Source organism: Pongo abelii, chromosome 23 (assembly GCF_028885655.2).
Source record: "Pongo abelii isolate AG06213 chromosome 23, NHGRI_mPonAbe1-v2.0_pri, whole genome shotgun sequence".
Lineage (NCBI taxonomy): Eukaryota > Metazoa > Chordata > Mammalia > Primates > Hominidae > Pongo > Pongo abelii.
In genome coordinates, this window is record NC_085929.1 from 32,741,616 (window position 1) to 32,768,727 (window position 27,112).

At 43.7% G+C, this 27,112-nt stretch overlaps 1 protein-coding gene across 7 annotated transcripts in view; it reads left to right on the forward strand.

Moving 5' to 3' along the window:
- SEZ6L (seizure related 6 homolog like) overlaps positions 1 to 18,980 on the forward strand; it is a 215,804-nt gene extending 196,824 nt beyond the window's left edge. For 2 of the 7 annotated variants that reach the window (XM_024239794.3, XM_024239796.3), the window contains 4 exons: positions 676 to 870; positions 10,945 to 11,059; positions 13,055 to 13,157; positions 15,646 to 18,980. In XM_024239794.3, the coding sequence (XP_024095562.3) occupies positions 676 to 870; positions 10,945 to 11,059; positions 13,055 to 13,157; positions 15,646 to 15,675 (443 nt within the window). In that variant the 3' untranslated portion in view covers positions 15,676 to 18,980. Of the gene's footprint in view, positions 1 to 675; positions 871 to 8,825; positions 8,859 to 10,944; positions 11,060 to 13,054; positions 13,158 to 15,645 lie in introns of all 7 variants that reach the window. The other 5 variants (XM_024239792.3, XM_024239793.3, XM_054543244.2 and 2 more) reach the window with 5 other exon arrangements.
- Positions 18,981 to 27,112: the final 8,132 nt, after the last annotated feature.

The window sequence follows — 27,112 nt, forward strand, 5'->3', positions numbered from 1 at the left end:
TCTAATAGGCTCATCTCCAGTGAGGGAAACAGATAACTAATTCAGTACAGTACAGTGCATGCAGTGCTGGAAAAACTAAGAATACTGACGACTCAGTTGATGGTAGGAGACATCAAGGAAGCCTTACTGGAGAAGGAGAAATGAAGATTGAGTATTGAAAGACAAGACCTGGTCATGAGGGATGTGCAGGTTTGGTGTCAGGTGAAAAACAAGAGGAAGATTTCATAATTAAACACCACCACCGTCCATCATTTACTAAGTACCTATGACATGCCAAAAACAAAACATCTTAAGCATTTCCTTACTTACCTATTTTAGTCCTCCAAATTCCTATGAGATAGATATTACTTTGATCGTCATTATGCTAATGAGGAAACTAAGGATCAGAAAGGTTATGCCACTTGCTGGCGATCACACAGCTAATAAGTAACAGAACTCATATTTTAACCTTGATTCCTCAGCCAACTTCATTCTACCTTGCCAGTATGTAATCTGTGCCCAGAGGTGGAAGACAGAAAGGACAGTTTGAGAAATAGAAAACAGTCTGATGCAAGGTGGGGATGCAGAGAGAGGATGCTGGAGAGGCTGATCAAAGCTAGATCACACAGGTTCTGAGCAGGACTCCCCAAAGATTTGCATCATCTCATCAGAGCTCCCTTCTGGCTTGCATTTCAGCGGAGGAGTCCCTGGCATGTGACAACCCAGGGCTGCCTGAAAATGGATACCAAATCCTGTACAAGCGACTCTACCTGCCAGGAGAGTCCCTCACCTTCATGTGCTACGAAGGCTTTGAGCTCATGGGTGAAGTGACCATCCGCTGCATCCTGGGACAGCCATCCCACTGGAACGGGCCTCTGCCCGTGTGTAAAGGTAAAGAAACCTACTCACCACACAGGGTCCACGGGGCCTGGAGATGTCAGGCTCCTGGCTCACAGGAGTTCTGAACTTGCTCTAAAAAATTGGACTAGGAGTTCGAGACCAGCCTAGGCAACATAGTGAGACCCCCATCTCTACCAAAAAAAAAAAAAAAAAATTAATCGGGCATGGCAGCACACACCTGTAGTCCCAGCTACTCGGGAGGCTGAGATGGGAGGATCACCTGAGCCTAGGAGGCCAAGGTTGCAGTGAGCCTTGATCATGCCACTGCACTCCAGCCTGGACAGAGCAAGAATCTATCTCAAAAAAATTAAATTAAATTTTAAAATAATAGAGCTGAGCTACTGTACTTCATTAAATCTAAGATGTCACCATTACTTTATGCACCACTAAAAAAGAAAAAAACATGCTGCCAATTATACTATGACACAATGTCTTCTCCTGGCTTAGCATTTTTATTTTTACTTACTAAAGGAGCTTTTGACCAGGCACAGTGGCTCACACCTGTAATCCCAACATTTTGGGAGGCTGAGGCAGGCAGATCACTTGAGGTCAGGAGTTCAAGACCAGCCTGGCCAACATGGTGAAACCCCATCTCTACTAAAAATACAAAAAAATTAGCTGGGTGTAGTGGTGCATGCCTGAAGTCCCAGCTACTCGGGAGGCTGAGGCAGGAGAATCACTTGAATCCGGGAGGCAGAGGTTGCAGTGAGCCGAAGTGGCTCCACTACACTCCAGCCTCGGTGACACAGCGAGATTCTATCTAAAAAATAAAAACATAAAGGTCTTTAAGCTTTTTATCATATATCACAATTATGAAAATGTTCAAATGAAAATATAAGCAGCCCAGGTGCAGTGGCTCACACCTGTAATCCTAGCATTTTGGGAGGCTGAGGTGGGAGGATTTCTTGAGCCGAGGAGTTTGAGACTAGCCTGGGTAACATGGTAAAACTGTCTCTACAAAAACAAAATAATAATAATAATAATAGTAATAATAATAATAATACAAAAATTAACCTGATGTGGTGACGTGTGCCTGTAGTCCCAGCTACTTGGGAGGTTAAGATGGGAGGATCACTTGATCCCAGGAGACAGAGGTTGCAATGAGCTATGGTCATGCTACTGCACTCCAGCCTGGGTGACGGAGTGAGACTCTGTCTCAAACAAACAAACAAAATACAAGCAAAATAAATTGGTTCCAGTGTATTTAAAACTTCTCCACCTTCAAAGTCTGGCACTTTTGATTTTCTAAATTATTACTAAATTTTTCTGTAGAGACAGGATCTTGCTATGTTGCCCAGGCTGGCCTAGAACTCCTGACCTCAAGCGATCCTCCCTCCTCTGCCTCTGAGTAGCTGGGATTGCAGGTATGAGCCACCACACCCAGCTGTAGAATCATTTTTTACTCCAAGTCTTCAACATCCTATTTTTCCACTCAATATCGCTCCTGTTGAATGTCATTCTGTACTAAAATATATATACATTTACATACATACATGTGTATGTATACATATACATACATATGTATGTATATATGTATAGCTCCTGTCCCATTAAAGCATCAGGGATGCAGAATTCTGTAGGAACGTCCATAATGAACTAAAGTCTTTGATACAAGGGGCTTGCAGTTACATTGAGGCAGGGCTGGGACGAGTCTGAGGCAAAAGAGGTGCCTGAGGTGAAAAATGTAAGGAGGTGACCAAGTGTCCCGTAGAACAGCCTTAAAAAAAGAGTCTCCGTACACTTCTCGCCCTAGACACCTCTCGCCTTGCCTTAGTCCCGGCCCTGTGATCCAGTCTGGTTTTTGTTTATTTGTTTGTTTGTGTTTGTTTGTTTGTTTGTTTGGAGACAGGGTCTTACTCTGTTGCACAGGCTGGAATGCAGTGGTGTGATCATTACTCACTGCAGCCTCAACCACCTGGGCTCAAGCTATCCTCCTACCTCAGCCTCCCGAGTGGCTGGGACCACAAGTGCACGCCACCACGCCCAGCTAAATTTTTTTATTTTTGTAGAGATGGGGGTCTCACTATGTTGCCCAGGCTGGTCTCTACTCCTGGCCTCAAACGATCCTCCCACCTCGTCCTCTCAAAGTGCTGGGATTACCGCATCCGACCTCTGCCTGCTTTTGATCCCTGCTTAGAGAACCCTGCTTAATTATTTCCCACCTCTTGCACCGCCTTCTCACAACCAATTAGTTACCATGAGTTAGGTGTGTTCCGCCACTGCCTACGGGGTGATCTCCCAGGGCGCTACCCGGCATTCTGCAAACCCTGATACTCTTAACGCCCCACGTTTGTGCACACGGGAAATCGTGAGCGCCACCTGGTGGCAGCTATTATTACACATTATTGCTTTAAGCCTCTCCCCCACCTCCCAGATGGTGAAGTGAGAAAATTGCATCTTAGAATCCATTGAACACTCATCACTAAAATTAAGTTGTAACACACTAAGTAAAATTTGGATTCGTTTATCTGGACTTTTGAAGTGCACAATCAGTAATAGTAACGGAAATATGTTCAGTGTTTTAGGCCAGTGGATCTTAACCTTTATTGCATTAGTGCCCCTTTGAGAATCAGGCAAAAGGCTCTGAATTTGCCCTCCAGAAGGAACAGAAGCATGAAGTTTTATGTCTCTACTTGGGAACCCATAACTTCAGTGGATCCCCAAATGCCTTATTCATGAACCCCAGCTCTGAGGCTTAAAACTACTTTCCCAGCTAGTTTGTCCACTCCGAGGTGTATTTCCGAAAGAAGTGAAAACAGGTATTTAAACAAACACTATCTAAGAATGTTTATAGGAGCACTATTCGCAATAGCCACAAGATGGAAACAACCCAAATGCCCATCAACTGATGAATGGATAAACAGAAGTGTGGCAGAAAAAAGGGAATATTATTCAGCCATAAAAAGGAACGAAATACTGACACATGCCACAACATGGATGAACCTCAAAGCCATTATGCTGAGTGAAGGAAGCCAGACACAAAAGGTCACATGTTTTAGGATTCTGTTTATAGGAAACATCTGGAATAGGTAAATCCATAGAGTCAGAAAGCAGAGTCGTGGTTGTCTAGGGACTGCTTAATGAGTATGGGGCTTGTTTTGGAGATGATGAACATGTTTTGGAACTAGGCAGAGGTCATGGTTGTGCAACATTGTGAATGTGCTAAATGCCACTGAATTGTAACACTTTGAAATGGTTAATTTTATGTTATGTGAATTTTATCTACCTAAAAAAAAAAATTCCCCTGAATCACCTCGGTTAAGTCTTATGACCACTGTCTAAGATAGGTGAGCCATCTTACCTGTTTTACAGATGTGGAAGGAGAAGCTCAGAGAAGTTAAGTGATTTTCCCAAAGCCACACAGCTAGTACAAGACAAAGCTAGGACTTGAACCCGCATCTCATGACTGTAAATTTCCCGCCTTCAGGGCTACTAAGAAAGACCCCCAACCAGCCAATCACCGCAGCATGGAAACCTAGGTGTGTTCACACATTCCCGAATCTACCCCAGATCTCCCAAAGCAAAATCATTGAGAGGCGGGCCTGGAATAAACATTTTAACAAGCTCTCAAATGCACTTTGAATGTGAGAACCATTTAAGGCCGTGATTTCCAAACATAAACGGAGTCCTGAGCCCTTTCCACGGAGATTCTGATTCACTGGGTCTAAAGCAGGACCCAGGGACCAGTTTAACTAACCACACAGGTGAATTGTATCATCAGCCAAGTATGGGAAACACTAGCATAAGGGATGCAATTTAATCTTACCAGGTATCAAGCAGGGGCTCATCACATGAATGACAATGACTTATATAAGCAGTTCTTTTTTTTTTTTTTTTGGAGACGGAGTCTCGCTCTGTCCCCCAGGCTGGAGTGCAGTGGCTCGATCTCGGCTCACTGCAAGCTCCGCCTCCCGCGTTCACGCCATTCTCCTGCCTCAGCCTCCAGAGTAGCTGGGCCTACAGGTGCCCGCCACCATGCCCGGCTAATTTTTTGTATTTTTAGTAGAGATGGGGTTTCACCGTGTTAGCCAGGATGGTCTCGATCTCCTGACCTCGTGATTCGCCCACCTCTGCCTCCCAAAGTGCTGGGATTACAGGCGGAGTCACTGCGCCCGGCTGTAAGCAGTTCCTAATAAGAGAATAAGGGGTCCTTTTGAAGAGCAGCGAACAGTAAGAAATCCACAATTAGCATTTAAGACAGCTGCCTTCCCTCATTCCCCCATAATTTTGACTAAGTCCAGCCCTGTGTTTGAATTTATTTTATTTGTGTATTTTTAATAGAGACGGAGTTTTGTCATGTTGCCCAGGCTGGTCTTGAACTCCTGGGCTCAAGGGATCTGCCCACCTCAGCCTCCCAAAGTGCTGGGATTACAGGCGTGAGCCATCATACCCGACCTGAATTTATTTTTGATAGCACAGAAAACCTGCTTTGTAGAGCTTAAGTATTGAGAAGTTCCTGAGTAAAGATTGCCTGTAAACCCTCTGTCACAAGGACATTAATAGAAGTTAATTTGACATTGTTGATGAGTTTTCTGCAGGGGAGAAAAATTAGCAGGATTTGTTTTTTAAGAAACCTCGGCCGGCGTGGAGGCTCACGCCTGTAATCCCAGCACTTTGGGAGGCCAAGGTGGGCGGATCATGAGGTCAGGAGTTCGAGACCATCCTGGCTAACACGGTGAAACCCCGTCTCTACTAAAAATACAAAAAAAAATTAGCCGGGTGTGGTGGCGGGCGCCTGTAGTCCCAGCTACTCGTGAGGCTGAGGCAGGACAATGGCGTGAATGTGGGAGGTGGAGCTTACAGTGAGCCAAGATCGAGCCACTGCACTCCAGCCTGGGTGACAGAATGACACTCTATCTCAAAAAAAAAAAAAAAAAAAACCCTAAATAAGAAAACCATGAAAAGGGCCACTTTGGCCTGGACAACGTGTTTGTATCTGCCACGGCAGCTTTTTAAATTCTTCTTGGATTAATTGCAAAGGTATCTCATGGAACAAGTAGAAGAAATCAGAGCTTCAAATGGAAGGAGCAGAGTTTTCCTCTCTCCTCCATCCTTTTCTTTCTTCTCCAGAAGCCAGTGCTAATCACCTGAATTTCCAGTGTCACACCTTTCCCTAGGCTTATACACATAGACATATTTGGAAAGAGAGAGGGATGTTTGTTTTTGTTTTACAGAAAAAAAAAAAAAAAAAGAAAGAAAAAAAAAGGCTGGGTGTGGTGGCTTACACCTGTAATCCCAGCACTTTGAGAGGCCGAGGTGGGAAGATCACTTGAGCCCAGGAGTTCGAGACCAGCCTAGGCAAAATAGTGGGACCTCATTTCTACAAAAAATCAAAAAATTAGCCGGGCATGGTGACACACTCCTGTAGTCCCAACTACTTGGGAAGCTGAGGCAGGAGCATTGCTTGAGCCCAGGAGGTTGAGGCTGCAGTGAGCCGTGATTGCACCATTGCACTCCAGCCTGGGAAACAGAGAAAGACCCTGTATCACCAAAAAAAAAAAAAAAAAAGGGAGGGAGGTTCATATCATGCTGTACTCTGTGTTTTACTTATTACAAAAGTAGCGCCATGTTATTTTTTTTATTTGCCACCCATCATTCCACACTTTGATTGTTCCCCAGTGCATTCAGCCCTTCCTCTGTTGATGGAGACATCAGTTCTCTTCCAGTTTTTTGTTTGTTTTGTTTTGCCAAAAAAAATCTTGCCCATGAATCCTTGGATGCTGGCACTTTTCATCCTGCAGGACAGATTCCTCAAAGCAGGATTGAAGGTGTGGGCAAAGATCTATGGATATCGAGTTGTCCTGGATGTCACCAAATTGTTTCCCGCAATTGGAGCAATCCACGCTCACCAACAATGTGTAATATGTCCATTTCTCCACCTCCTCGCCAGCACTGTATGTTTTCAATTTTTTTTAATGCTGCCAAACTGAAAAGAAAATAAAACTACCATCAGAATATGCGCAAATGTAGTTGGGCCATGGTGGTGTGCACCTGTAATCCCAGCTACTTGGAGGCTGAAGTAGGAGAATTGCTTGAAACCGGGAGGCCGAGGTTGCAGTGGGCCGAGATTGCACCACTGCACTCCAGCCTAGGTGACAGAGCAAGACTCTGTCTTAAAAAAAAAAAAAAAAAAAAAAAGAATATACACAAATGACAAAAAAAGGAAAAAAAAAAACAGGAAAAGATAAAAAGAGGCTCCATTTTGCAGGTGATCCCTGAAACCTCTCTTTTCTATGGGCTAGTATCTCTAGAAGCCCCACAAGGTGAATCAGCTCACTGCCTTCTCCCACAACAGTGATGGAATTGCTAGCAAGGAAGGCTCTCGGGAGACCCCTGCACCTTTCTCACCTCTCCACTTCCACTCCTGAGATCTGTCCCACCACCAACTCTGTAAGGAAATGATAAATCACTTCCTCTTCAGAAAAAAACTGGGATGCGTGACATTGTGGTCTACAGGAGGAGAAGCAACTCAGTGCCAATGTGAGGCCACCTGACTGGGACTTGGGGACCCCGGGCTCCAGTCCAGTTCTGCTGTGGACCACCTGTGTGACCTTGAGTGAGCCCCCCTCCCTCTCTGACCTTGGTTTCCCTTTTTGTGAAATAACTAGGGGAGTCTAGATCAGAGTTTCTAAAGAGGAGCCGGTGAGCCCACTGGATGCATCAGAACTGCTGAGGCATTGGTAAGACCTGCAGAGGTCCACCGCTGAGAATACCACTCTGACAAGTCCCAGGAATGGCCCAGGAATCTGCATTTAACATGCCCTGTGGGGTTCATGAGCACAGGGCTCCGAGGGACACATGATTCAATGTCTCCTCCCAGTTCTAAGATTCCATGGACATTCACGCACTCCCACTCAACCACGGTGCAACTCACATCTTGGGGCGGGACCATCTGCTTCAATCTTTCCATTTTCTTGATGCCAGAGCTGCAGAGAAGAGTGCACTTAGTTAGCCAGCTAGCTTTTCAGCTGGTTTTGTTGTCATGGTGTGATGATGGCGTAAACCAGAGAGTGACTTTAACCAAGGCATGGATTAGGATGTCTTGGGATTGGGGACATCAGTATAGCTAAGCCTTTGGTGGCCACTCCCTCCTATCCCTTAATGCTGCAATTTTTTCATCAAAGTCCTTCATGCTGGGGTTTTGCATTCCTGTAATAAACATCCATCCTTGTTGGTATATTTTTGTGCTTAGCTACCATGATGACTGATGACAAAGATGGGGTGCCAGTCCCCATCATGTTGAACCTCCAGAGAAGTTTTACAAAAAACATAAATGATTAAAAATAGTTTCACATGGGATACAAAGCCTCATCAATATAAAAGGAATAAAAATGAAATTAGAGAGGTTTACATAGATAGTCTTCAAAACAGGAAAACAGTTCCACCTCTGGCTGGATTTTGTATAAAGGTCTTCGGCCTCGCAATTCATTCGTGCTTTGCCCCACATGAAAATGATAAAAAGACCTTAACCACATAATTGAGAGCAGAAACCAGAGAGCTTGAGCAGCCCAGATTGAAATCCTACCTCCATCACTGAGAAGCTGTGTGATGTCAGAGAAGTCACTTCACTTCTCTGAACCTCTGTTTGCTGATCTGTAAAATGGGGATGATAATAGCATTGACCTAACAAGATTGTTGTGAGGATTAAATGAGCAAATGTATATAGAGTTCTTGGCACAATTTTGGACACGCGGTGAGTGTTCAGTAATTATTCGCTATCACTGTTGTTGATCTTGGGTCTTATCTATCTCGTCTTCTCTTGGGAACTTAGGAAGTCAATAGTCCAGGCACGTTCACTGATTATAGTGGCCCAAGATAAGTAAAAACATACCACTAACTTCACCAAAGCATGGCATGGGCTTTTGCATCTAATTTTTTGGCCTCATTTCATGCAAATGAAGTGAATTCACTTTACATTGACCAATGCTTCCTGATTTCTCTTTCAGTTAATCAAGACAGTTTTGAACATGCTTTAGAAGGTGAGTTCCAGAACGAAAAAAAAAAAAGTTCAATAAATCAAACTAATAGCACAAAACAAGGGCAGGTCTTTGAGTATCTTTATTTAGACACTTAAAAAAAATAAATTCTACCTTCAGACTGCAAAAGATAATTTTAAAATAATATTGTAAGGGAAAAAAAAATTATGGGATTTGCAAGTCAGGACCCTAACAATAACCTGAAAGGGATTTGACAGCTGTTCTATACATGGTAACAGCAATGAGATAAGGAAAGCTCAGAGCCCATAAGCCTGAGAAAGGCATAACCCTATTGTAAAACTTTTCATGATGTCATTCTAGAAGGGGAACTAAATCTAGTGACATGTCACCTTCCATGCTGAGAGTCCTTTTGGTTTCCAGAGGGAAGAGTTTGCCCTGGAAGCATTCAGTGGTCCATTTTTCCCTGAGTCTTTTTTCCCCTCAACATACCCACCCCTTCTCCCATCTCTCCTTACTTCAGCTCTCCTTTTATTAGAAATTCCCAAATGAGACTTATTAATGAGGAGCAGATGTTAAAATCTATCCAGGATTTTATTTCAGTTTTGTTTTCATTTTGTGGTTCCTTCCCTTTCCAACCCCTCCCGTGTGTAAAATGTCCAGCGTTCTATGTCACCGCTATTGAATTCAGTACAAAACCACTCACCGGGACTGTGATGTAAAATATATACTGTAATATATTACTGTGTGTATATATATATGTAAATACAAATACAGTATATTATAGTATATATATTTAAAAATATATACTGTAATATATTGTTTCTTTTTTTAATGTTTTTACCAAATCAAGCAGTTTTTATTATTCCTGGAGCCATCTTTAGCTTTCTGACAATAATGAGTTCACTTAGAATCTGGGGCTATGTAAATTACATTTCACTAGTGGCTGTTCCTTGTAACAGACAACACTTGAATCCAAGCGGGTGGAACTAGGTCTCAAATATAAGTGAAGGAGCATGAATTATACACTCTACTTGGAAAATAGAGGGCACTTCGTGTTAGTCTCCATTCAGAGTATCCGTTTTCTGCCTTTTGCCAACCAATGAACCATGAGAACGTCTCAAAGGGCTGGGGTTGCTCGGAGCTTATGAGAGCCATTGTAACGTTTTGTGCTCATGCATTTATTGTGGGTATCAGGATTGATTTTTCAGACCCCATAAAGTGGTGGTTAATGGGTTATAGATTGGTATACAGCCAAGCTCTATTAGATGTGACCATGGAGAATGGCAGAGGAAACCTGGAGGCCAAGTTTCTAGAAGGAATGTAGGATCCCCCTTCAAGCTATGCTGGGAAAGCAGCCTTCTGCCCCGGGCGCCTGCAGCAGCTGTTATAGTTCTTGCAATTGCCACAAACAATGGCAGGTTGAGAGAGCAGCCGGGAAATGTGCAGGGGTAGCCTCTGGGAATCAAACCGGGCCTTCACATTTGGGGTGTCATTGGGGTGTGCAGGACAGAGAGCTGTCCCCAATGCTCAGAGCCCACTCATGGACTGGAGAGTGGAACTCAAAAGGTCTAGGAGGGGCCCGTCAGTCTGCATGCAACAAGCTCCCCAGTCCACAGGTGAGCACCAGGTCTGAGAATCCCTTAGAAACCTTGTGGCTGACCACCAGCACCATTCAACTCAACGACACACACAAACCCAGATCCGCCCACCACTCCTGCATCTGGGGTCCAGACCTATTCCTGTTTCTCTTCTCCACTCCATGGAATGTCCAGCAAATCTGCTTTCCCAGTTACTGAATTTGGGATTTTCTCCAAGTCTTCCTGTGAATTGGACTTTAATCAGATTTTAACTGTAGCCCCCGAAAAATGGGAATGGTACGATCGGGTTTCAAACAGTGTAATTCTCTGTAGCTCCTATGGCCAACCCACCAAAGGATGAGTCTGGGACCCCTTGCAAAGGACCACCACCATTTCCTCTAGTCTTTGGAGATGGCTCTGCAAGGTCTAAGGCCCTCCCAGAGCCTTAGACCTTGGAAAGCTGTCTCCAAAGGGTGGAGAACTGGGCAGTTGGGCACTCACTGGGAGTCAGCTACCTGGGAAATGAGGACCTCACTGGCTCCTGTGTTCAGTAGCAGAAGCGGCAGCAGAGACGTCGCTGGAAGGGGGGAACATGGCCCTGGCTATCTTCATCCCGGTCCTCATCATCTCCTTACTGCTGGGAGGAGCCTACATTTACATCACAAGGTAGGGAGCTGATGGGGGAGACCACTACCAAGCACTCAGCCACCAGTACTCAGAGGGACTGGGCGTTTCACCTCTTTGAGCCTCAGGGTCTCCACCTGGAGCTCGGGCATAGTGGCATTTGTGTTATTGCAGAGATGCCTAGATTCAGCCCAATTCTGTGGGATAAATATTTACATTGGGCAATTATGAAGCCTCCAAGCAAGTAAGACAAATACTATTTCTGCCCTCAAGGAGGTTATGATTTAGTGGGGGACACAGACATGACATATTGCCAGGCATGTTGATTCGTTCCTTCCATCACTCACTCACACATTCACTCATTTATTCAACAAATATGTATTGACAATCTGTTGTATATCAGACATTGTCCCAGGTGTTGAGGGTCTAGAAACTTGCATTTGATGCAGAAGGAAGATATTAAACCATGCCCCAGAATAGCCACTCATTCATTCACATTCACAGTTGTTGAGCACCTACTAGGTGCCAGGCAGTTTTCTCGGTTCTAGAAACATCATTTGTGGAAAAAAAAAAAAAATAGAAGGAGATATTTGCCCTCCTGGAGTTCAGGTTCTAACAAGGGAAGATAGACAATAAGCAAAGTATATAAGAAAATATGTAGTGTTAGAAACTGATAAGTGCAGGAAGAGAAGGCTGGGAGGGGGCAAGAATTCTGGAAGAGAAGTGGTGGTTGACTTTTAAATAGTGTAGCTAGAGGAGGCCCCACTGAGAAATGACATTTGAGCAAGGACTTGAAAGTGATCATGAGAAACCTATGCAGGCCAGGCGTGGTGGCTCACACCCGTAATCCCAGGACTTTGGGAGGCCAAGGCAGGCAAATCACTTGAGGTCAGGAGTTCGAGACTAGCCTGGCCAACATGGTGGAACCCCGTCTCTACTAAAAAAATAAAAAATAAAATTAGCCTGGGCATGGTGGTGGGTGCCTGTAATCCCAGCTACTTGGGAAGCTGAGGCAGGAGAATCACTTGAACCTGGGAGGAGGAGGTTGCAGTGAACCAAGATCATGACACTGTACTCCAGCCTGGGCAACAGAGCAAGACTCCATTTCAAAAACAAAAGAAACCTATGGAAATATGTGAAAAAGGAGGGTTTCATGCAGGGAAACAGCATGTACAAAGGTCCTGAGGCAGGAGCGTGACTAAAATAAATCATCCCTGCCCTTATGGAGCCCACAGTCTACTGGGGGCAGGTAGAGTAAATACACAAATAAATTATAACACACTAAGATAAACACAATAAAGGAAATAGGTAGGTGTGGTGAGTAACAGAGAGATCACCTTTAAATAGGTGGTCAGGGGCCAGGCATGGTAGTTCATCCCTGTAATCCCAGCACTTTGGGAGGCCAAGGCTGGAGGATTGCGTGAGCCCAGGAGTTTGAGACCAGCTTGGGCAATGGGCAATATAGTGAGAACTCGCCTCTTAAAAAAAAAAAAAAAAAAAAAAAACACTTAAAAAGTTAGCCAAGTGTGGTGGTGCACGCAGGCAGGAGAATCACTTGAGCCCAGGAGGCAGAGGTTGCAGTGAGCTGAGATGGCACCACTGCACTACAACCTGGGTGACAGAGCAAGACCCTGTCTCTAAATAAAAAAATAGGTGGTCAAGGAAGGCTGATCTAAGGCAATATGGCATACAGTAGGTGCTCAATAAATGTTCATCCTTGTTCTTGTTTCCCTTTGCATTCAAGAGGGACTTGAATGACCTTCCAGGGGAAAACAAATTAAGCTCCACCCCCTCCCTAGTAAGGAGAGATCACAAGGCTTTGGTTCTCACTGCCTGGGTTGCAAGTTGAGAGCAATTATGATTTCTGCTTTCACCTCACTAGGATTCTCGCCTGCAAAAAGGGCTGTTTGCACACATCCTCGTTGTCATTCACAGAGGTGCCGCTGCTCAGGAAGTGGCACCAACTGTTCCCGTTCAATATTGTAATGTGTCTCCTAGCTGGGGAGAAGTAACTTCTCTCTCCTTTCTCTCCCCCAGATGTCGCTACTATTCCAACCTCCGCCTGCCTCTGATGTACTCCCACCCCTACAGCCAGATCACCGTGGAAACCGAGTTTGACAACCCCATTTACGAGACAGGGGTGAGTTGGTCTCTCTTGTCTCTTCCCAATTCCCTCCCTCTTTGCTCTGAATTCACCAAGAATAAGACAAAACATTTCATTTCCTATTGCTCACAAGAGGCACAGCCAGTGGTCCTGTCTTATCCCCACAAAGAGCCCTAAAGAGATAAATGCTGGGAGAACCCAGCTCTCTTTGCAGGTGATTGGTGCTGAGGACGAGCCTAGGAGGCTGATGACCATCAGCAGAACACCCACAGAAAAAAGAGGCTGCACCCAAGACCCACAGAGAGCAGACCACCGGTGGCCGGTGGCAACGTGCGGCATTCCCACACATCCCACTGGGCTCCACCCTTTATTCAATGGCAGTGTGAAACATCCCTACACATTTGAGTGTCAGGTCCTGTTTTAGGTGCTAGGAACATAGTCATGAACCCCAATAGACACAGATTCCACCATTAACGAGCCTACCGTCTTGTGAATTATTATTAGCAATAATAATACATGCCATGTGCTGGGCACTTTAAATGCATAATCTCCTTAAATCCTTGCAGGTCTCTGCAGTAGTTTCCACAGTTGTCTCTAATTGATTGATGAGAACGTTGAGGTCCAGAGAGAGGAAAGAATAATTTGGCCAAGGTGGCACACAGCCAGGATGCACAGCCTGAAGCCAGGATGCAAATTCAACCTGACACTCTTAATCGTGATGCTATCTTGCCTCCCTCGAACCTCCGACAATCCAATGTGCCCATGAATATTTTGATTACAACAAATAATACTTTTTAAGGACTATGAAAAAATTGAACAGCGCACTAGGAGAATGTATAATGGGGACACTTAGAGGGAGTTGGGGAAGGCATCGTTGAGAAAGTGAGAGTAAAGCTGAGACATGGGAAGCGGGTAGAGCTTGGACGATGGGCTGAAGAAGATGCCAGACAGAAGGGAGAGCATGTGCAAATGTCCAGGGCACATGCGAGGAAGCAAAAGGCTGGTTATGACTTTGCAAAACTAGCATCCTTCAAATTCACTGTGTAACGATATGCAGCCATCTCCCAACATTTGAGGGGAATAAACCTGACTTGTTTCTTATCCTGCTGACCTTCCTTCACCTCCACTTCCTCTGATCTCCTGTGTTAGTTATCTATTGATGTGTAACAATATTACTGCAAACTTAGGGGCTTAAATTAACAACATACATTTATTATTTCATAGTTTCTATAAGTCAGGAAGCCAGGCACAGCTTAGCTGGACCCCCTGCTTTATGGCTCACAGGCTACAAACAAGGCAGCAACTGGGCTGCAGTCTCATCTGAGGCTCAACCAGGGAAGGATCCACTTCCAAACTCACATGGTTGTTGACAGCATTCAGTTCCTTGCGGGCTGTTAGAATGAGGGCCTCAATTTCTTGTGGGCTGTCTTCTAGGGGCCACCCTCAGTTTCTTCCATGTGGGCCTCTCCATAGAGCAGCTCATGACATGGCAGCTGGCTTCTTCAAAGCCAGCAAGAGAGACAGAGTCATCTTGCAAGACAGAGGTCACAATCTTTTGTCATGCAAACATGGAAGTGACATCCTAGCACCTGTGTATTCTCCTAGTTAGAATCAAGTCACAGGCTCTACTCACCCTTAAAAGGAGGGGACCCCACAAAGGCATGAGCCCCAGGAGGTGGGGATCATGGGGACCACCTTGGGGCCTGCCCACCACAATCCCATGTACCATGAAGCATAGATGTGATTGCATATCTGTGTTGGCTGAATGGGAGCTGGAGACTTCCATTAAAGCATGTGACAGTGACAACTTCCAGGGCTGAGCCTTCTTCTATCTCCTTGCTCCTTGTCCCTGGGGCTTGGAATACATTACTCACACTCCATAAATGTTGAAGAAATCAAACTACCCCCATGTTGTAGTCATTTCATATGGCAATGGTAGATCAGGGCATATGTTATTTTGCATTCTATGTAGCTTGCTTTGAAATCATGGGAAAAGGTCAGACTGAAATAAAGGAGAATTTTAGAGACTAGACATGAATGAATACTTATTAGTAGAGTGTATCAGTGACCTAGAGCTATAGTAATGCTGAGTAACAAAGATCTCTGAACTCAATGACTTAATGCAACAAGCATTCATTTGCTCATCAATCTGTGGCACAGCGTTTTAGGCTTATTTCAGCTGGATGGTAATCCTGGCATTGGCTGGTTGATGGCTGGGTGACTCAGCTCTGCTCTGTGTGTCCCTCATTTTCCTGAAGAGACTAAAGCCTAGCAGGGCACGCCCTGCTCATGGTGATGACAGATGGACAGGATGTGAGCAGAAACACACAAGCATGTTTCAAGCAGCTGTTGTACGCCATTTCCTTATAACCCATTGGCAAAAGCAAGTCAGGGTCAGAGTGGGAGGGCACTGTAAAGTCACGACCAAGGGCATGGACATACGGAGGTGCAAAGAACTGCATCCCGCTATGTATATCCCTCTACCACACAAGCGTTTGACAATCCGTGCTTCTCTCTCTTGCAGGAAACCAGAGAGTATGAGGTTTCTATCTAAAGAGAGCTACACTTGAGAAGGGGACTTGTGAACTCAACCACAATCTCCTCGAGACATTCATCCAGAGACCATGTGGCATTTGATTGAAACCCCAGAATGTCGACTGTCTTTTCTTTAGACTCTTTATTGAAGGTTTACTGTTTTCTTCCCTGTATTTATTATATTTAAAAGTGAAATAGGTGTGGGTTTGGATGTTTCGCGGCCTCAGCCAAATTCATGTTACAGCCTCAATTCTGAAGGCAGGTGGAAGACTTGCAAAATGGCAAACCGCGGCAGCAAAAACACAAAACAACAGATGGAGTTTCTCCCATCAGCAATGCCATGCTAAGGCTGCATCGAATTGCATGCATCTTTGGGAACCATGCCCGTGGTGTTTTCAGTACAAATCTAAGTCCCAAGATTAGGTTGGAAAGGGTATTTCTTGTTGGCTTAGTTTGGGTTGGAATTTAGCATGGGTACTTAAACCCATTTGGGGAGCTGTGCTCCAAAACAAATTCTTTGTCCTCTCTTCCCATTTTGCCAGCTTCTGAAAGGTTTTTCCACAGCCCCTCCCTCTCACGGTTCTTCTGAAGGTAGCAAAGGTGTTATATAAACATTGTCTTTTACCACTCTGGCCTCACTGGACAGTGACAAAACAAGAAAACGTTTTCTTTCTAAAAAGGTGATAAATGACCAAAGGGAATTTTTCAGAGAAAAATGAGAGATTTGAGAGTTCCAATGAAGAATTGGGTGAGGGGGATCATTGGGTAAGGGAATTGGGTTAATAAAATGTTCTTTTCTTTGACACTCTTTCAACGATGAAAGAGCACGTAATTTATGCTACAAGTGCCAGAATCGATCACCATGTTCAGCAAGCCATTCTCAAGCTGTGGTAATAAACACACAGGCTTGGGAGGCACCAGTGGCCCCACTCATACAGTGACAAGGATTTGTGATGGGAAAAAGGAAGTGCCATGTTTGGAAATCCAGGGGTGAGCTCTGGTTTCTCCTGGGGTTCTGGAATATCTCAGCCCTCAAAATAGAGAAGACTCAAGTGCACTGATTCTCTAAAAGGTGTCATCTTCAGAATATACTTACCATCAAGCATTCCAGGGGGCGGGAGGGTCCTATGAGAAGAAACTATTTTTCTATTCTCTGAAGCTGTCTGGATGTTGGAGGGTGGTGTGAATGCTGACTGAGGAGGTGCGGAGAACAGGGGCAGGGGATTTTAAATCACAGCAAACCATCCAGTGGAATCCTGTGTCATCTGACCTGAACATCAATGAAGACAGAGAGAGGAATTTCATTCAGAAAGGATTCCATAGCCCCACATCTAATCACACGGGCATTCCTCCTATTTTATCAGGGTCTGTTTTCCCCCAACCCAGTGAAACCAGTGAGTGTGTGACTCTTTGGAAGATTCTTTTCTAAATACAGGTATAAAGAGAAGGTGGAGGGTGCGGGTGCATGGAAGAAATACTATGTGTGAAGCAGATTCACCTCCCTGGGACCGGTGACATGGTGGTGACAGTCAATGTCTTGGACAGGCACACGGGCTCAGTGGCATTTGGAACCCTCTTTGGTGCCCTCCCATTCTCTCTGGAATTGTTTCAAGTCTGCCGGTTTTCAAACAAGAAAAGACCTTTCCTGCCATAGGGAGAATAGAGGGGAGTCTATGTTTTGGTGGTTACATTGGAAACATCTTAAGCAAGATAGGGAAACTTGGTTTTATGCACACATGTACCCTCCTTGCCAGCAGGAATTCAGACTTCAGTCTTGGGGGTCTAAGACCAGAATATTTTCCTTCTGCCAGAAAAGAATCTTGCACATATACTCCTGAAGGCATGCATGTGTGGTCCATGGCAAGAAATAGCTAAAGGCTGCTTTCCAGGACCCAAAGCCCCATTTAATGCAAGAACCAGAGAGGTGTTCTAGGCCATTAGTGAACAATGTCATGTTTGGAGAAAGATAACAACACAAATAATGTAACCTTTCCTTAAAAGGCAGAACCCAATCCATTTTATTTGATGCTTATTCTAACCCTAACCCTGGGTCACCTGGAATGAAGAACTCTATTAATAATATTTGATTTTACAATGTATTATGGTTATGTGAAAACTAAACATATGCCTTTTACAAAGACTGACAAAATATAAATCTTTATTCTAACCCTATCCCCAAAACTAGCCAGGCCACACCCCAGATGTTCTTACTGACTATTGGAAAGACAGAAAAGGCGTTGGGTTTTTTGTTTTGTTGTTGTTGTTGTTGTTGTTGTTGTTTTTTTCAGAAGACCAGTGTCTCAGTTCTGTCTTACTAGTACCACACCTGTAACCATGTTTTAAAAGTTTGTTTTAGCCTAGAGACAGATCATACGAGTTCAACAATGTACAGTGTGATTGAAAAGACAGGTTGGTGTCTATTTTTCTTTTTAAAATATCTGAATGTGTATTTGTAATACGTAAAGGTAAAAAAATAATAGTGCCAAAAATGTGCAAGGCATCTCATTACAGTTCATATACGTCTGTTTTTATAAGATCAATATTAAAACCCATTGGGATTAAATATTTTTGAATAGGATACACTCTTGAGAAACTCGAGAATGGACTGAGCCTTCCTACAAGCCACTCTTTGTTTTTAAAACAGTGGGGAAATACGTTTACAGAGATTGTGAGCTTCAGAGAATGCATGTGATGGCGTGTATTACATGCTAATTCATATAAGCTGTATCTGTCAGCTACCACCCTGTGCTTTAAAAATGCACACACTCGACCCTCTTTAGCTTGGAGCTCAGCTTTTTGCTTTTTTTTTTTTTTTGTAGAATTATTTAGCTAACATAAGTATTCTGATCGCTACCTGATGGCCATTCTTACTTAGTTTCATAGATGTGCTTTAACTATGATCCTTTGAAGCTCACCCCTTGGAGAGCCTACAGAACCTCAGGCTGATAGCTTTGAAGACTGCCAAATAGCCCAGAAGGAAGCAAAGCATCTGCATAATCAGGAGGGTTGTATAAGACGTAGTGATTTGGCAAATATGTGGGTAGCTTTAGGCTGAGGCACGGGCCTCAGGCAAAAATGCCCTTCGAGTGAATCTGAAGGGCATGACCTTCCTATGTCCTTGACTAGGCATGACGAGTCATTTGAGGTCAGATATTATTTGAGTTGTTCAGCACCCCCAAAGGTAGGCATTCTCCTGGGAAATTTTCATTTCCGTTTTATTGCCAAACAGAATAAAAAGCAAAACAAACTTTCTAAGCTAGAATAATGAAATTAAGTCATTTTCCACTTTGTATATATTGATGCTAATAAAACAGATGAAAAAGACTCAAGTGTGTGGGATTTTTGTTACAGACACTTCAGGATGGCACCAAGTGGAATGTTTCCAGTTTCTGGGGATTGGGTTGGGGTAATACCTACTGATACTTTGAATGCTAAGACAGGACATCCCACTCTGGAATGGTTCTGGGACCTTCAAGGGATGTTTGGGACAAGATGGTTTTGATGGCACTGCCATCATCCGATGTTCCACCATCCTCCCTGTCTTAGCTCAGCCTATCATAAGAAAATACCACAGACTAGATGGATTAAGCAACAGAAACCTGTTTCTCAAAGTTCTAGAAGCTGAGAAGTCCAAGATCAGGGTACCAGCCAATTCAGTTCCTGGTGAGAGCTCTCTTCCTGGCTTATAGATGACCTTTTTGCTGTGTCTTCACACAGTGGAGGGAAGGGAAAAGGCAGGAAGGAGGGGAGGAGAGGAAGAGAAAGAGGGAGAGGCAGCTGTTCCTCTTCTTAAAAGGCCACAGTCTTATCAAATGAGGTCCAACCCTTATGACCTTATTTAGCCTTAATTACCTGCTAATGGCCTTATCTCCAACAACGGTCACATTGGGGGTTAGAGCTTTAACATATGAATTTTGGAGGGACACAGCTGTCTATAGCATTGCACGCCTGGCACCCCCAAAATGTATGTCCTTCTTGCCCATAAAATACATTTCCTCTACTCCAACAGCCTCCAAAGTCTTAACTCATAACACCATCGACTTGTCTAAAGTCTCATCTAAATATCATTTAAATCAGATATGAGTGAGACTCAAGGTATGATTTATCCTGAGGCAAACTGCTCTCTATCTGTAAATCTGTGACCCCACACAAGTTATGTGCTTCCAAAACACAATGGTGGGACAGGCGAAGGATGGACATTGCTGTACCAAAAGGGAGAAATAAGGAAAGAGGAAAGGGGTGTCGGGTTTCAAGCAAGTGCAAAACGTAGCAAGGCAAATTTCATTAGATCTCAAGACTTGAGAATAAGCTTCTATGGTTTGATGCTCTGCCCTAAAGGCCCACTGAGGTGGCAGCAACACCTCCACGGCTCTTTCAAGCTGCCCTGTTCACACGGCTTTCTTCAGAGAGCAGCCCACTCCTGAGGCACTGGATGGGATTGTCCTGGCTGAAACCAGAGACACAGCCCTGCCCTTGGAAACAGAGGAGAAAACACCTTGGTTCTGGGACCTATGGTAGCAGTGGCACCCCTGATGATTCCTTAATCACCTTCTGGTTCATTCTTAGCACGTATTCGCAGCTGATGGCTCTATGGTTTGGTTCTGTAGATTCCAAGAAGGTTGAGAGTTATCCTTCATTGTGTCCTGCTTTCTCTACCCCCTTTAGTTCAAACTGGCAGTGTCTTCACTGGTATAATTCCATTCCTGGATTCTGCCAAGATAGCTGATGAAGTCCACGAGTTGTACTCATGATCTCTATTACTTAAATTTTTATTTTTTTTAATAGGGACAGGGTCTCACTATGTTGCCCAGGCTGATGTCGAACTCCTGGGCTAAAGTGATCCCCTCACCTCAGCCTCCCAAAGTGCTGGGATTACAGGCATGAGCCACCATTCCTGGCCTCGTGATCTCTTCACCACGTGATTGTTCAGACACATCCTCAGTGTTCTCTTCAGAACAAGCTTTCTATTTTTTTTTTTTTTTGCAATATAGATAGGCTGAAATTTTGCCAAATCTTCAAGTTCTGCTTCCTTTTTGCTTAATTGTTTTTTCTGACAATGAAAATGAGTGATGGAGGCAGGTGTCTCAATCAATCAAGGTTTATGGAGCCAGCTGAAGGGTGCACCCAGGAAAAATGTGAGTCACAGACACATCTGTGGCTGTATTTTCCAGAGAGGTTCTTAAGAGGTTTAGTAGTTCTACATTTTCCTTAAAAGGAAGGAGGGGGCAATGAGGTAAATGATTACATAGTTGTGAGAGACTTTAGTTAGTGCCCAAAAAATTTACATTTTACGTAAGATAAGATGAATATTTGAAGAAAAAAGGAATAGAGGAAGCAGACATCTCAGGGAGAGGCGAAGAAACGATGAATCTCATCTTGTCTTTGTTCTGTACCTGGGAAAATAAGCAAGTTATCTACATTATCAGTGTGTAGTCTTTTGAAAGGGCTGGTTTCTGTTTAGCCCTTAGAAAAGAAAGACTGATGGCAATTATTGAGGGCAAGGGGATAATGAGGTATGTCTGACCCCTGTCCCATCATGGCCAGAAACTCAGCTTCAGTTTCCCTGGGGTCTCCTTGGCCAAGAGGAAATTCATTCTGTCCGTTGGGAACTGAGAATTCTATTGTTATTTCTCACTTTTTTTTTTTTTTTTTTTTTTTTTTTGAGACAGAGTCTTGATCTGTCGCCCAGGCTGGAGTGCAGTGGCACAATCTAGGCTCACTGCAACCTCTGCCTCCCAGGTTCAAGCAGTTCTCCTGCCTCAGCCTCCCAAGTAGCTAGGATTACAGGTGCATGCCACCACGCCTGGCTAATATTTGTATTTTAGTAGACACAGGGTTTCAACGTGTTGGCCAGGCTGGTCTCAAATTCCTGACCTCAGGTGATCCACCTGCCTCAGCCTCCAAAAGTGCTGGGATTATAGGCGTGACTTCTCACTTATTTAATTAATCTCTCTGCTTTCACATTTTACTATAAGCAGTCAGGAGGAATCAAGCCACTCCTTCAACACTTTGCTTTGGAATCTCCTCAGCTAAATATAGTAGTTCCCTCTTACCTGATGTAAGTGGATGCCTGAAACCACAGATAGTACTGAACTCTATATATACTATGTTTTCTCATATACATACATATCTATGATAAAGTCTAACTTATAAATTAGGTACATAAAGAGATGAAGAATAATATTAAAATAGAATAATTATAACAATATACCAGCATCACTACTCTTGAACTTCAGGGCTATTATTAAGTAAAGTAAAGGTTACTTGAACACAAACCCTGAAACACCACAATAGTCCATCTGACAACCAAGATGGCTACTAAGTGATGGGCAGGCACGTAGCATAGACAGCATGGACATGCTAAACAAAGGGGTGATTCATGTCCCAGGAGGGACAAAATGAGGTAGTGCAAGATTTTATCATGCTACTCAGAAGAACGGGGCACAATGTAAAACTTACAAATTGTTTACTTCTGGAATTTTCTTTTTTTTTTTTGAGACAGAGTTTTTGCTCGTTGCCCAGGCTGGAATGCAATGGTGTGATCTCAGCTCACTGCAACCTCTGCCTCCGGAGTTCAGGCGATTCTCCTGCCTTAGCCTCCTGAGTAGCTGGGATTACAGGTGCCTGCCACCACGCTCAGCTCATTTTTGTATGTTTAGTAGAGACGAGGCTTCAACTTGTTGGCCAGTCTGGTCTCAAACTCTTGATCTCAGGTGACCCACTGGCCTCGGCCTCCTAAAGTGCTAGGATTACAGGTGTGAGCCACTGCGGCCAGCCTATTTCTGGAATTTTTCATTTAAGATTTTCAGATGGCAGTTGACCTTGGGTAACAGAAATGCAGAAAGCAAAACCATGGATAAGGGGGGACTACCGTCTCCAGTTTCATTGTTCACAAATTCTACCTTCCATAAAACACTAGGACGAAGTTCAGCTAAGTTCTTTTTCACTTACAACTAGGACTGCCTTAATTCCAGTTTCAAATAACATGTTTCTAGTTTCTGCCTGAGATCTCAGCAGACCAGAATGACCTTTTTTTTTTTGAGACAGAGTCTCACTCTGTCACCCAGGCTAGAGTGCAATGAAGTGATCACAGCTCACTGCAGCCTGGACCTCCTGGGCTCAATTGATCCTCCTACCTCAGCCTCCCAAATAGCTGGACCACAGGCATGCACCACCACACCCAGCTAAGTTTTGTATTTTTTGTAGAAATGGGGTTTCGTCACATTGTCCAGGCTGGTCTCGAACCCCTGGGCTCAAGTAATCCACTTGCCTGAGCCTCCCAAAGTGTAGAATGATCTTAAATGCTCATATGCCTACCAACATTCTGTTCATGGCAATGTAGGTTAGCATGCATCTCAAAACCCTTCCAGCCTCTACTCATTACCCAGTTCCAAAGCCACTTCCACAAGAAACAAAACTAATAAAGTGAGTGTGTGTGTGTATGGAGAGAGAGAGAGAGAGAGAGAGTACAAGGAATTGGGTCATGCTATTATGAAGAGTGAGAAGTCCCAAGATCTGTGGCCAGGGAGCTGGAAACCCAGGAAGCTGATATGTAGTTCCAGTCCAAGTCCTAAGGCCTGAGACCTAGAAGAACCAATGACGTAAGTTCTGGTCTGGAAGCCAGCAGGCATAAGACACAAGAAGAGCAGACACTTCCATTCAAATCCAAAGGTCATGAAAGAACAATGTCCTGGCTCAAAGCAGTCGGGCAGGAGGGGTTCCCTCTTACTGATGGGAGGGTCAGCCTTTGGGTTATATTCAGACCTTCAACTGATGGGATGAGGGTTCTACATTAGGAAGGGCAATCTGCTTTACTCAGTCTACCAATTCAAATGTTAATCTTATCCCAAAACAACCTCATGAGGACACTCAGAATAATGTCTGACCAAAGAGCTGGACATCCCATGGCCGAGTCAAATTGACAAAAATTAACTGTCACACTCCCAAAGCCCTATAAATGCAAGGTGACAACTCTAATGAGCTATGGTGTCCATGCTAAAGTCTTGCAATGACGCTGCTATTTCTCAGAGAGAAACAGAAGAATGTTTTCACAACTCTTAAGATATAGGCATATTTGACTTACCCCCATATCTTAGGTTGGGCTCCCCCAGAAGCAAAACTTCAGATAAAAATTCAAGAGCAAATAATGTATTTGCTAGGCAATTCCACAGAGTACCAGTAGAGGAGTGGTGAAGTGAGACTAGAAAGGAAAATAAGCCAATAAAAAGTGCATTGGTCAAGCAAGTTACTCCTGGGGACAACTGGGAATCCATCGCGCTGGATAATTCTGCGAGGTGGTGAAGAAAAAGCCTCAGGGTTGTTCCCTCTGAGCAGTGAGGGAGCTGGGGTATTTATCCACCAGTTCCCAACTGTCACTGATTGAGTTGTTTCTGGGAGGCATTAACTCCTAGGCACCTCTGGGATTCCCTGTGCTAAGAGAAAGAGAGTTATCTATGCCTGCAGGTAGAAAGCATCAAGTAGAGTTCATGGGAAAGCAACTACCAAAGGAATATGGGCAAAGCACCTACAGCATCTTTTACACCTACTTATTGCCCAAGTCAATTGTCAATCAATTCATCAACAAATATTTTTAGCACCTAAAAAAGCAGCTTATTGTGATGCCAACACCTTGGTAAGTTGGTCAAATGTGGGAAAGCCTAAAAATATAAGTAAATGTGGGATCAAAACTTAAAAGACTAAAGATGTCGTTCAACCTGAGAAAGCTGACTGACCAAAAAAAAAAAAAAAAAGAAAGCCTAAGATTTCAAAGTAATTTCATTGAAAATTAACCCTTCCCCTTCTGATGATAATAATGTCTTTCAATTAACATACAGATTTAAACAGTGTTTTCAAACGAAGACATACTAGCTCATTTCTTTGTTTTTTTTTTAAATTCTTTTTTCTTTTGCTCACTTCTTTAAAAAAAAAAAAGTCCGTAACGTTTAGAAATTTTTCAATTGACATTTCTGAAACTAATGTTTCCATCTCAGTAATAATATTTGAGATGAAAAGAAATTCCCACATCAGCAATTTGTGTTTTTAAGAGCTTGGATCTTTCCTCAAAAAAGAAAAAAATCTGAGTGACAAAATTCTGGTTAGTTTTGCTTTCATGATTCATTGTATCACCTCTAATACTAATGGGACCAAAACTGTTAGCTAGGAGGGAATTGTAAGAGGATGAAAATGAGGCTATTAGAGACCAGGAAAGGATGGATGAAAGATCTCAACAAAAGGGAGTGATAATCTTCAGTCTTGATGAGGTTACACTTTGTCTTTGTCCTCTATAAATGCTTATCCTTAAAATAAGCAAAATAGGCATGTTAAGAAGGAAAGAGGCCAGGTGCGGTGGCTCGCGCCTCTAATCCCAGCACTTTGGGAGGCCCAGGTGGGCGGATCACCTGAGGTCAGGAATTCAAGACCAGCCTGGACAACATGGTGAAACCCCATCTCTACTAAAAATACAAAAATTAGCCAAGCATGGTGGTGGGCACCTGTAATCCCAGCTACTGGGGAGGCTGAGGCAGGAGAATCGCTTGAACCCAGGAGGTGGAGGTTGCAGTGAGCCGAGATCACGCCATTGCACTTCAGCCTGGGCAACAAGAGTGAGACTCCCACTCAAAAATAAATAAATAAATAAATAAATAAAAAGGAAAGAAAGAAATTGATAGTATACTTAATGCCAAAGTTTTGGAACATGACTTGGTGAAACAGTGGCCACTGGTGAGATCAGCAAGGAGAAAAGATAGAATTACAAGGATTTTAATTGTGCTTAACATTTTTTTGATTAAATGATTTCTACTCTGGGCAGAGAGAGTCTACCCTGTGCACTTCTTTTTTGTTTTTTGTATTGAGACAGGGTCTCACTCTGTCACCCAGGCAGGAGTGTAGTGGCGCAATCTTGGCTCACCGCAATCTCCGCCTCCCGGGTTCAAGTGATTCTCTTGCCTCAGCCTCCCAAGTAGCTGGACTCCAGGCACCTGCCACCATGCCCAGCTCAGCTAATTTTTGTTTTGGGGGGGTTTGTTGTTGTTGCTGTTTGTTTGTTTTGTAGAGATGGGGTTTCACCATATTGCCCAGGCTGATCTTGAACTCCTGAGCTCAAGTGATCCACGTGCCTCGGCCTCCCAAAGTGCTGGGATTACAGGCATGAGCCACTGCACCTGGCCCCACTTCTTTCTTGTATAGCTTTCTGTAGGATAGAGAGTTTTTTTAAATGAGGGTTTGCAAGTAACCTAAGAGTTTTGTAACTACTTCTTGATCTACCCTTTATGAATTGGAAATCTATTAACATGACAGACACAGATTGGCAATGTAAGATAAGTGTGTGTGTTTTTTTGTTTTGTTTTTTCAAAAGCCTACAGCACTTGTAGGCTTTTGTATTCCCAGGCAGTCTCCCATCCAAGATACTAAGTAGGCCCGATCCTGCTTAGCTTCCAGGATCAGATAAGATCGGGCACATTTACAGCGGCAAGACCCTATGGACAAGTATATGTTTTCATGCCATGATCCTGCATGAGAATTCATTCACCATTGTTTGCTTCCTCACAGACTGTTTCCTAAATCTACAAAAAAGTTGAATTGACAGTATAAAACAAAGCTTTAATCACAGTAGTGTCCCCTACCATCCTTAAGCAACAGAGAAAATGCCTTTTGGGTGACTTTCCTTGGCCCTAATATACCCAAGTACCATCAAATGTTTCCTACACATTACATAGGATTTAGAGTCAGCCATCAAAAAGATCACATTACAGCCTTTCCAGAAAGTGATGTGAAGTGGGCAAAACTGGTGTCTTTTTAGTTGATGTTTTCTCCCAGGCCTGTATCCATTTGACAAACCAATTCTCCCGATGATGCCCAGAAGAAAGGACAGAAGAAAAATCTTAACGGGAATTAGAGCAACACAGCCCAAAGAAAACAATTTGGCCAAGCGGTGGCACGAAAATTGCTGTTCTTAAATCCTTCAAGTTCAATCTGTTCCCCAGCAATTGGGCAGAGGACCAAGGGGTGAGAAATAAGAAAGACAGTTCCATCTACAGTCTTTCCTCTGGTGTGAAATGCAACAAAATATTCAGCACACACACACATACACAAAGAACAGAAAAACTAGCTGTGATGTTTTGTGACTGTATTGGTTATGAAATAGAGATCAGCAAAAATATCAGAATCTCTCTCTTGAGCCTGGTAATGCCAAGTTCCCGTAAGGGGGTCAGAATCCTATTTATTCATTCAAAAATTGTTTATTGAACATTTACCTCCAGTTGCAACATAAAAGGCTCAAGAAATCATTGCTTCCACCCAACCCTGAGAACAATCCAGTTAAGCTTAAAAAAAAAAAAGTTTTTTCAAAAACCCCAAAGCTGTCAGAGATCTGGGGATACAAATGCACCCAAATTATTTAAATTCCAGAAAGAGTTGAGCCCTTCTTGAGAGACAAGAATTTCCATGGCTCTTAATCT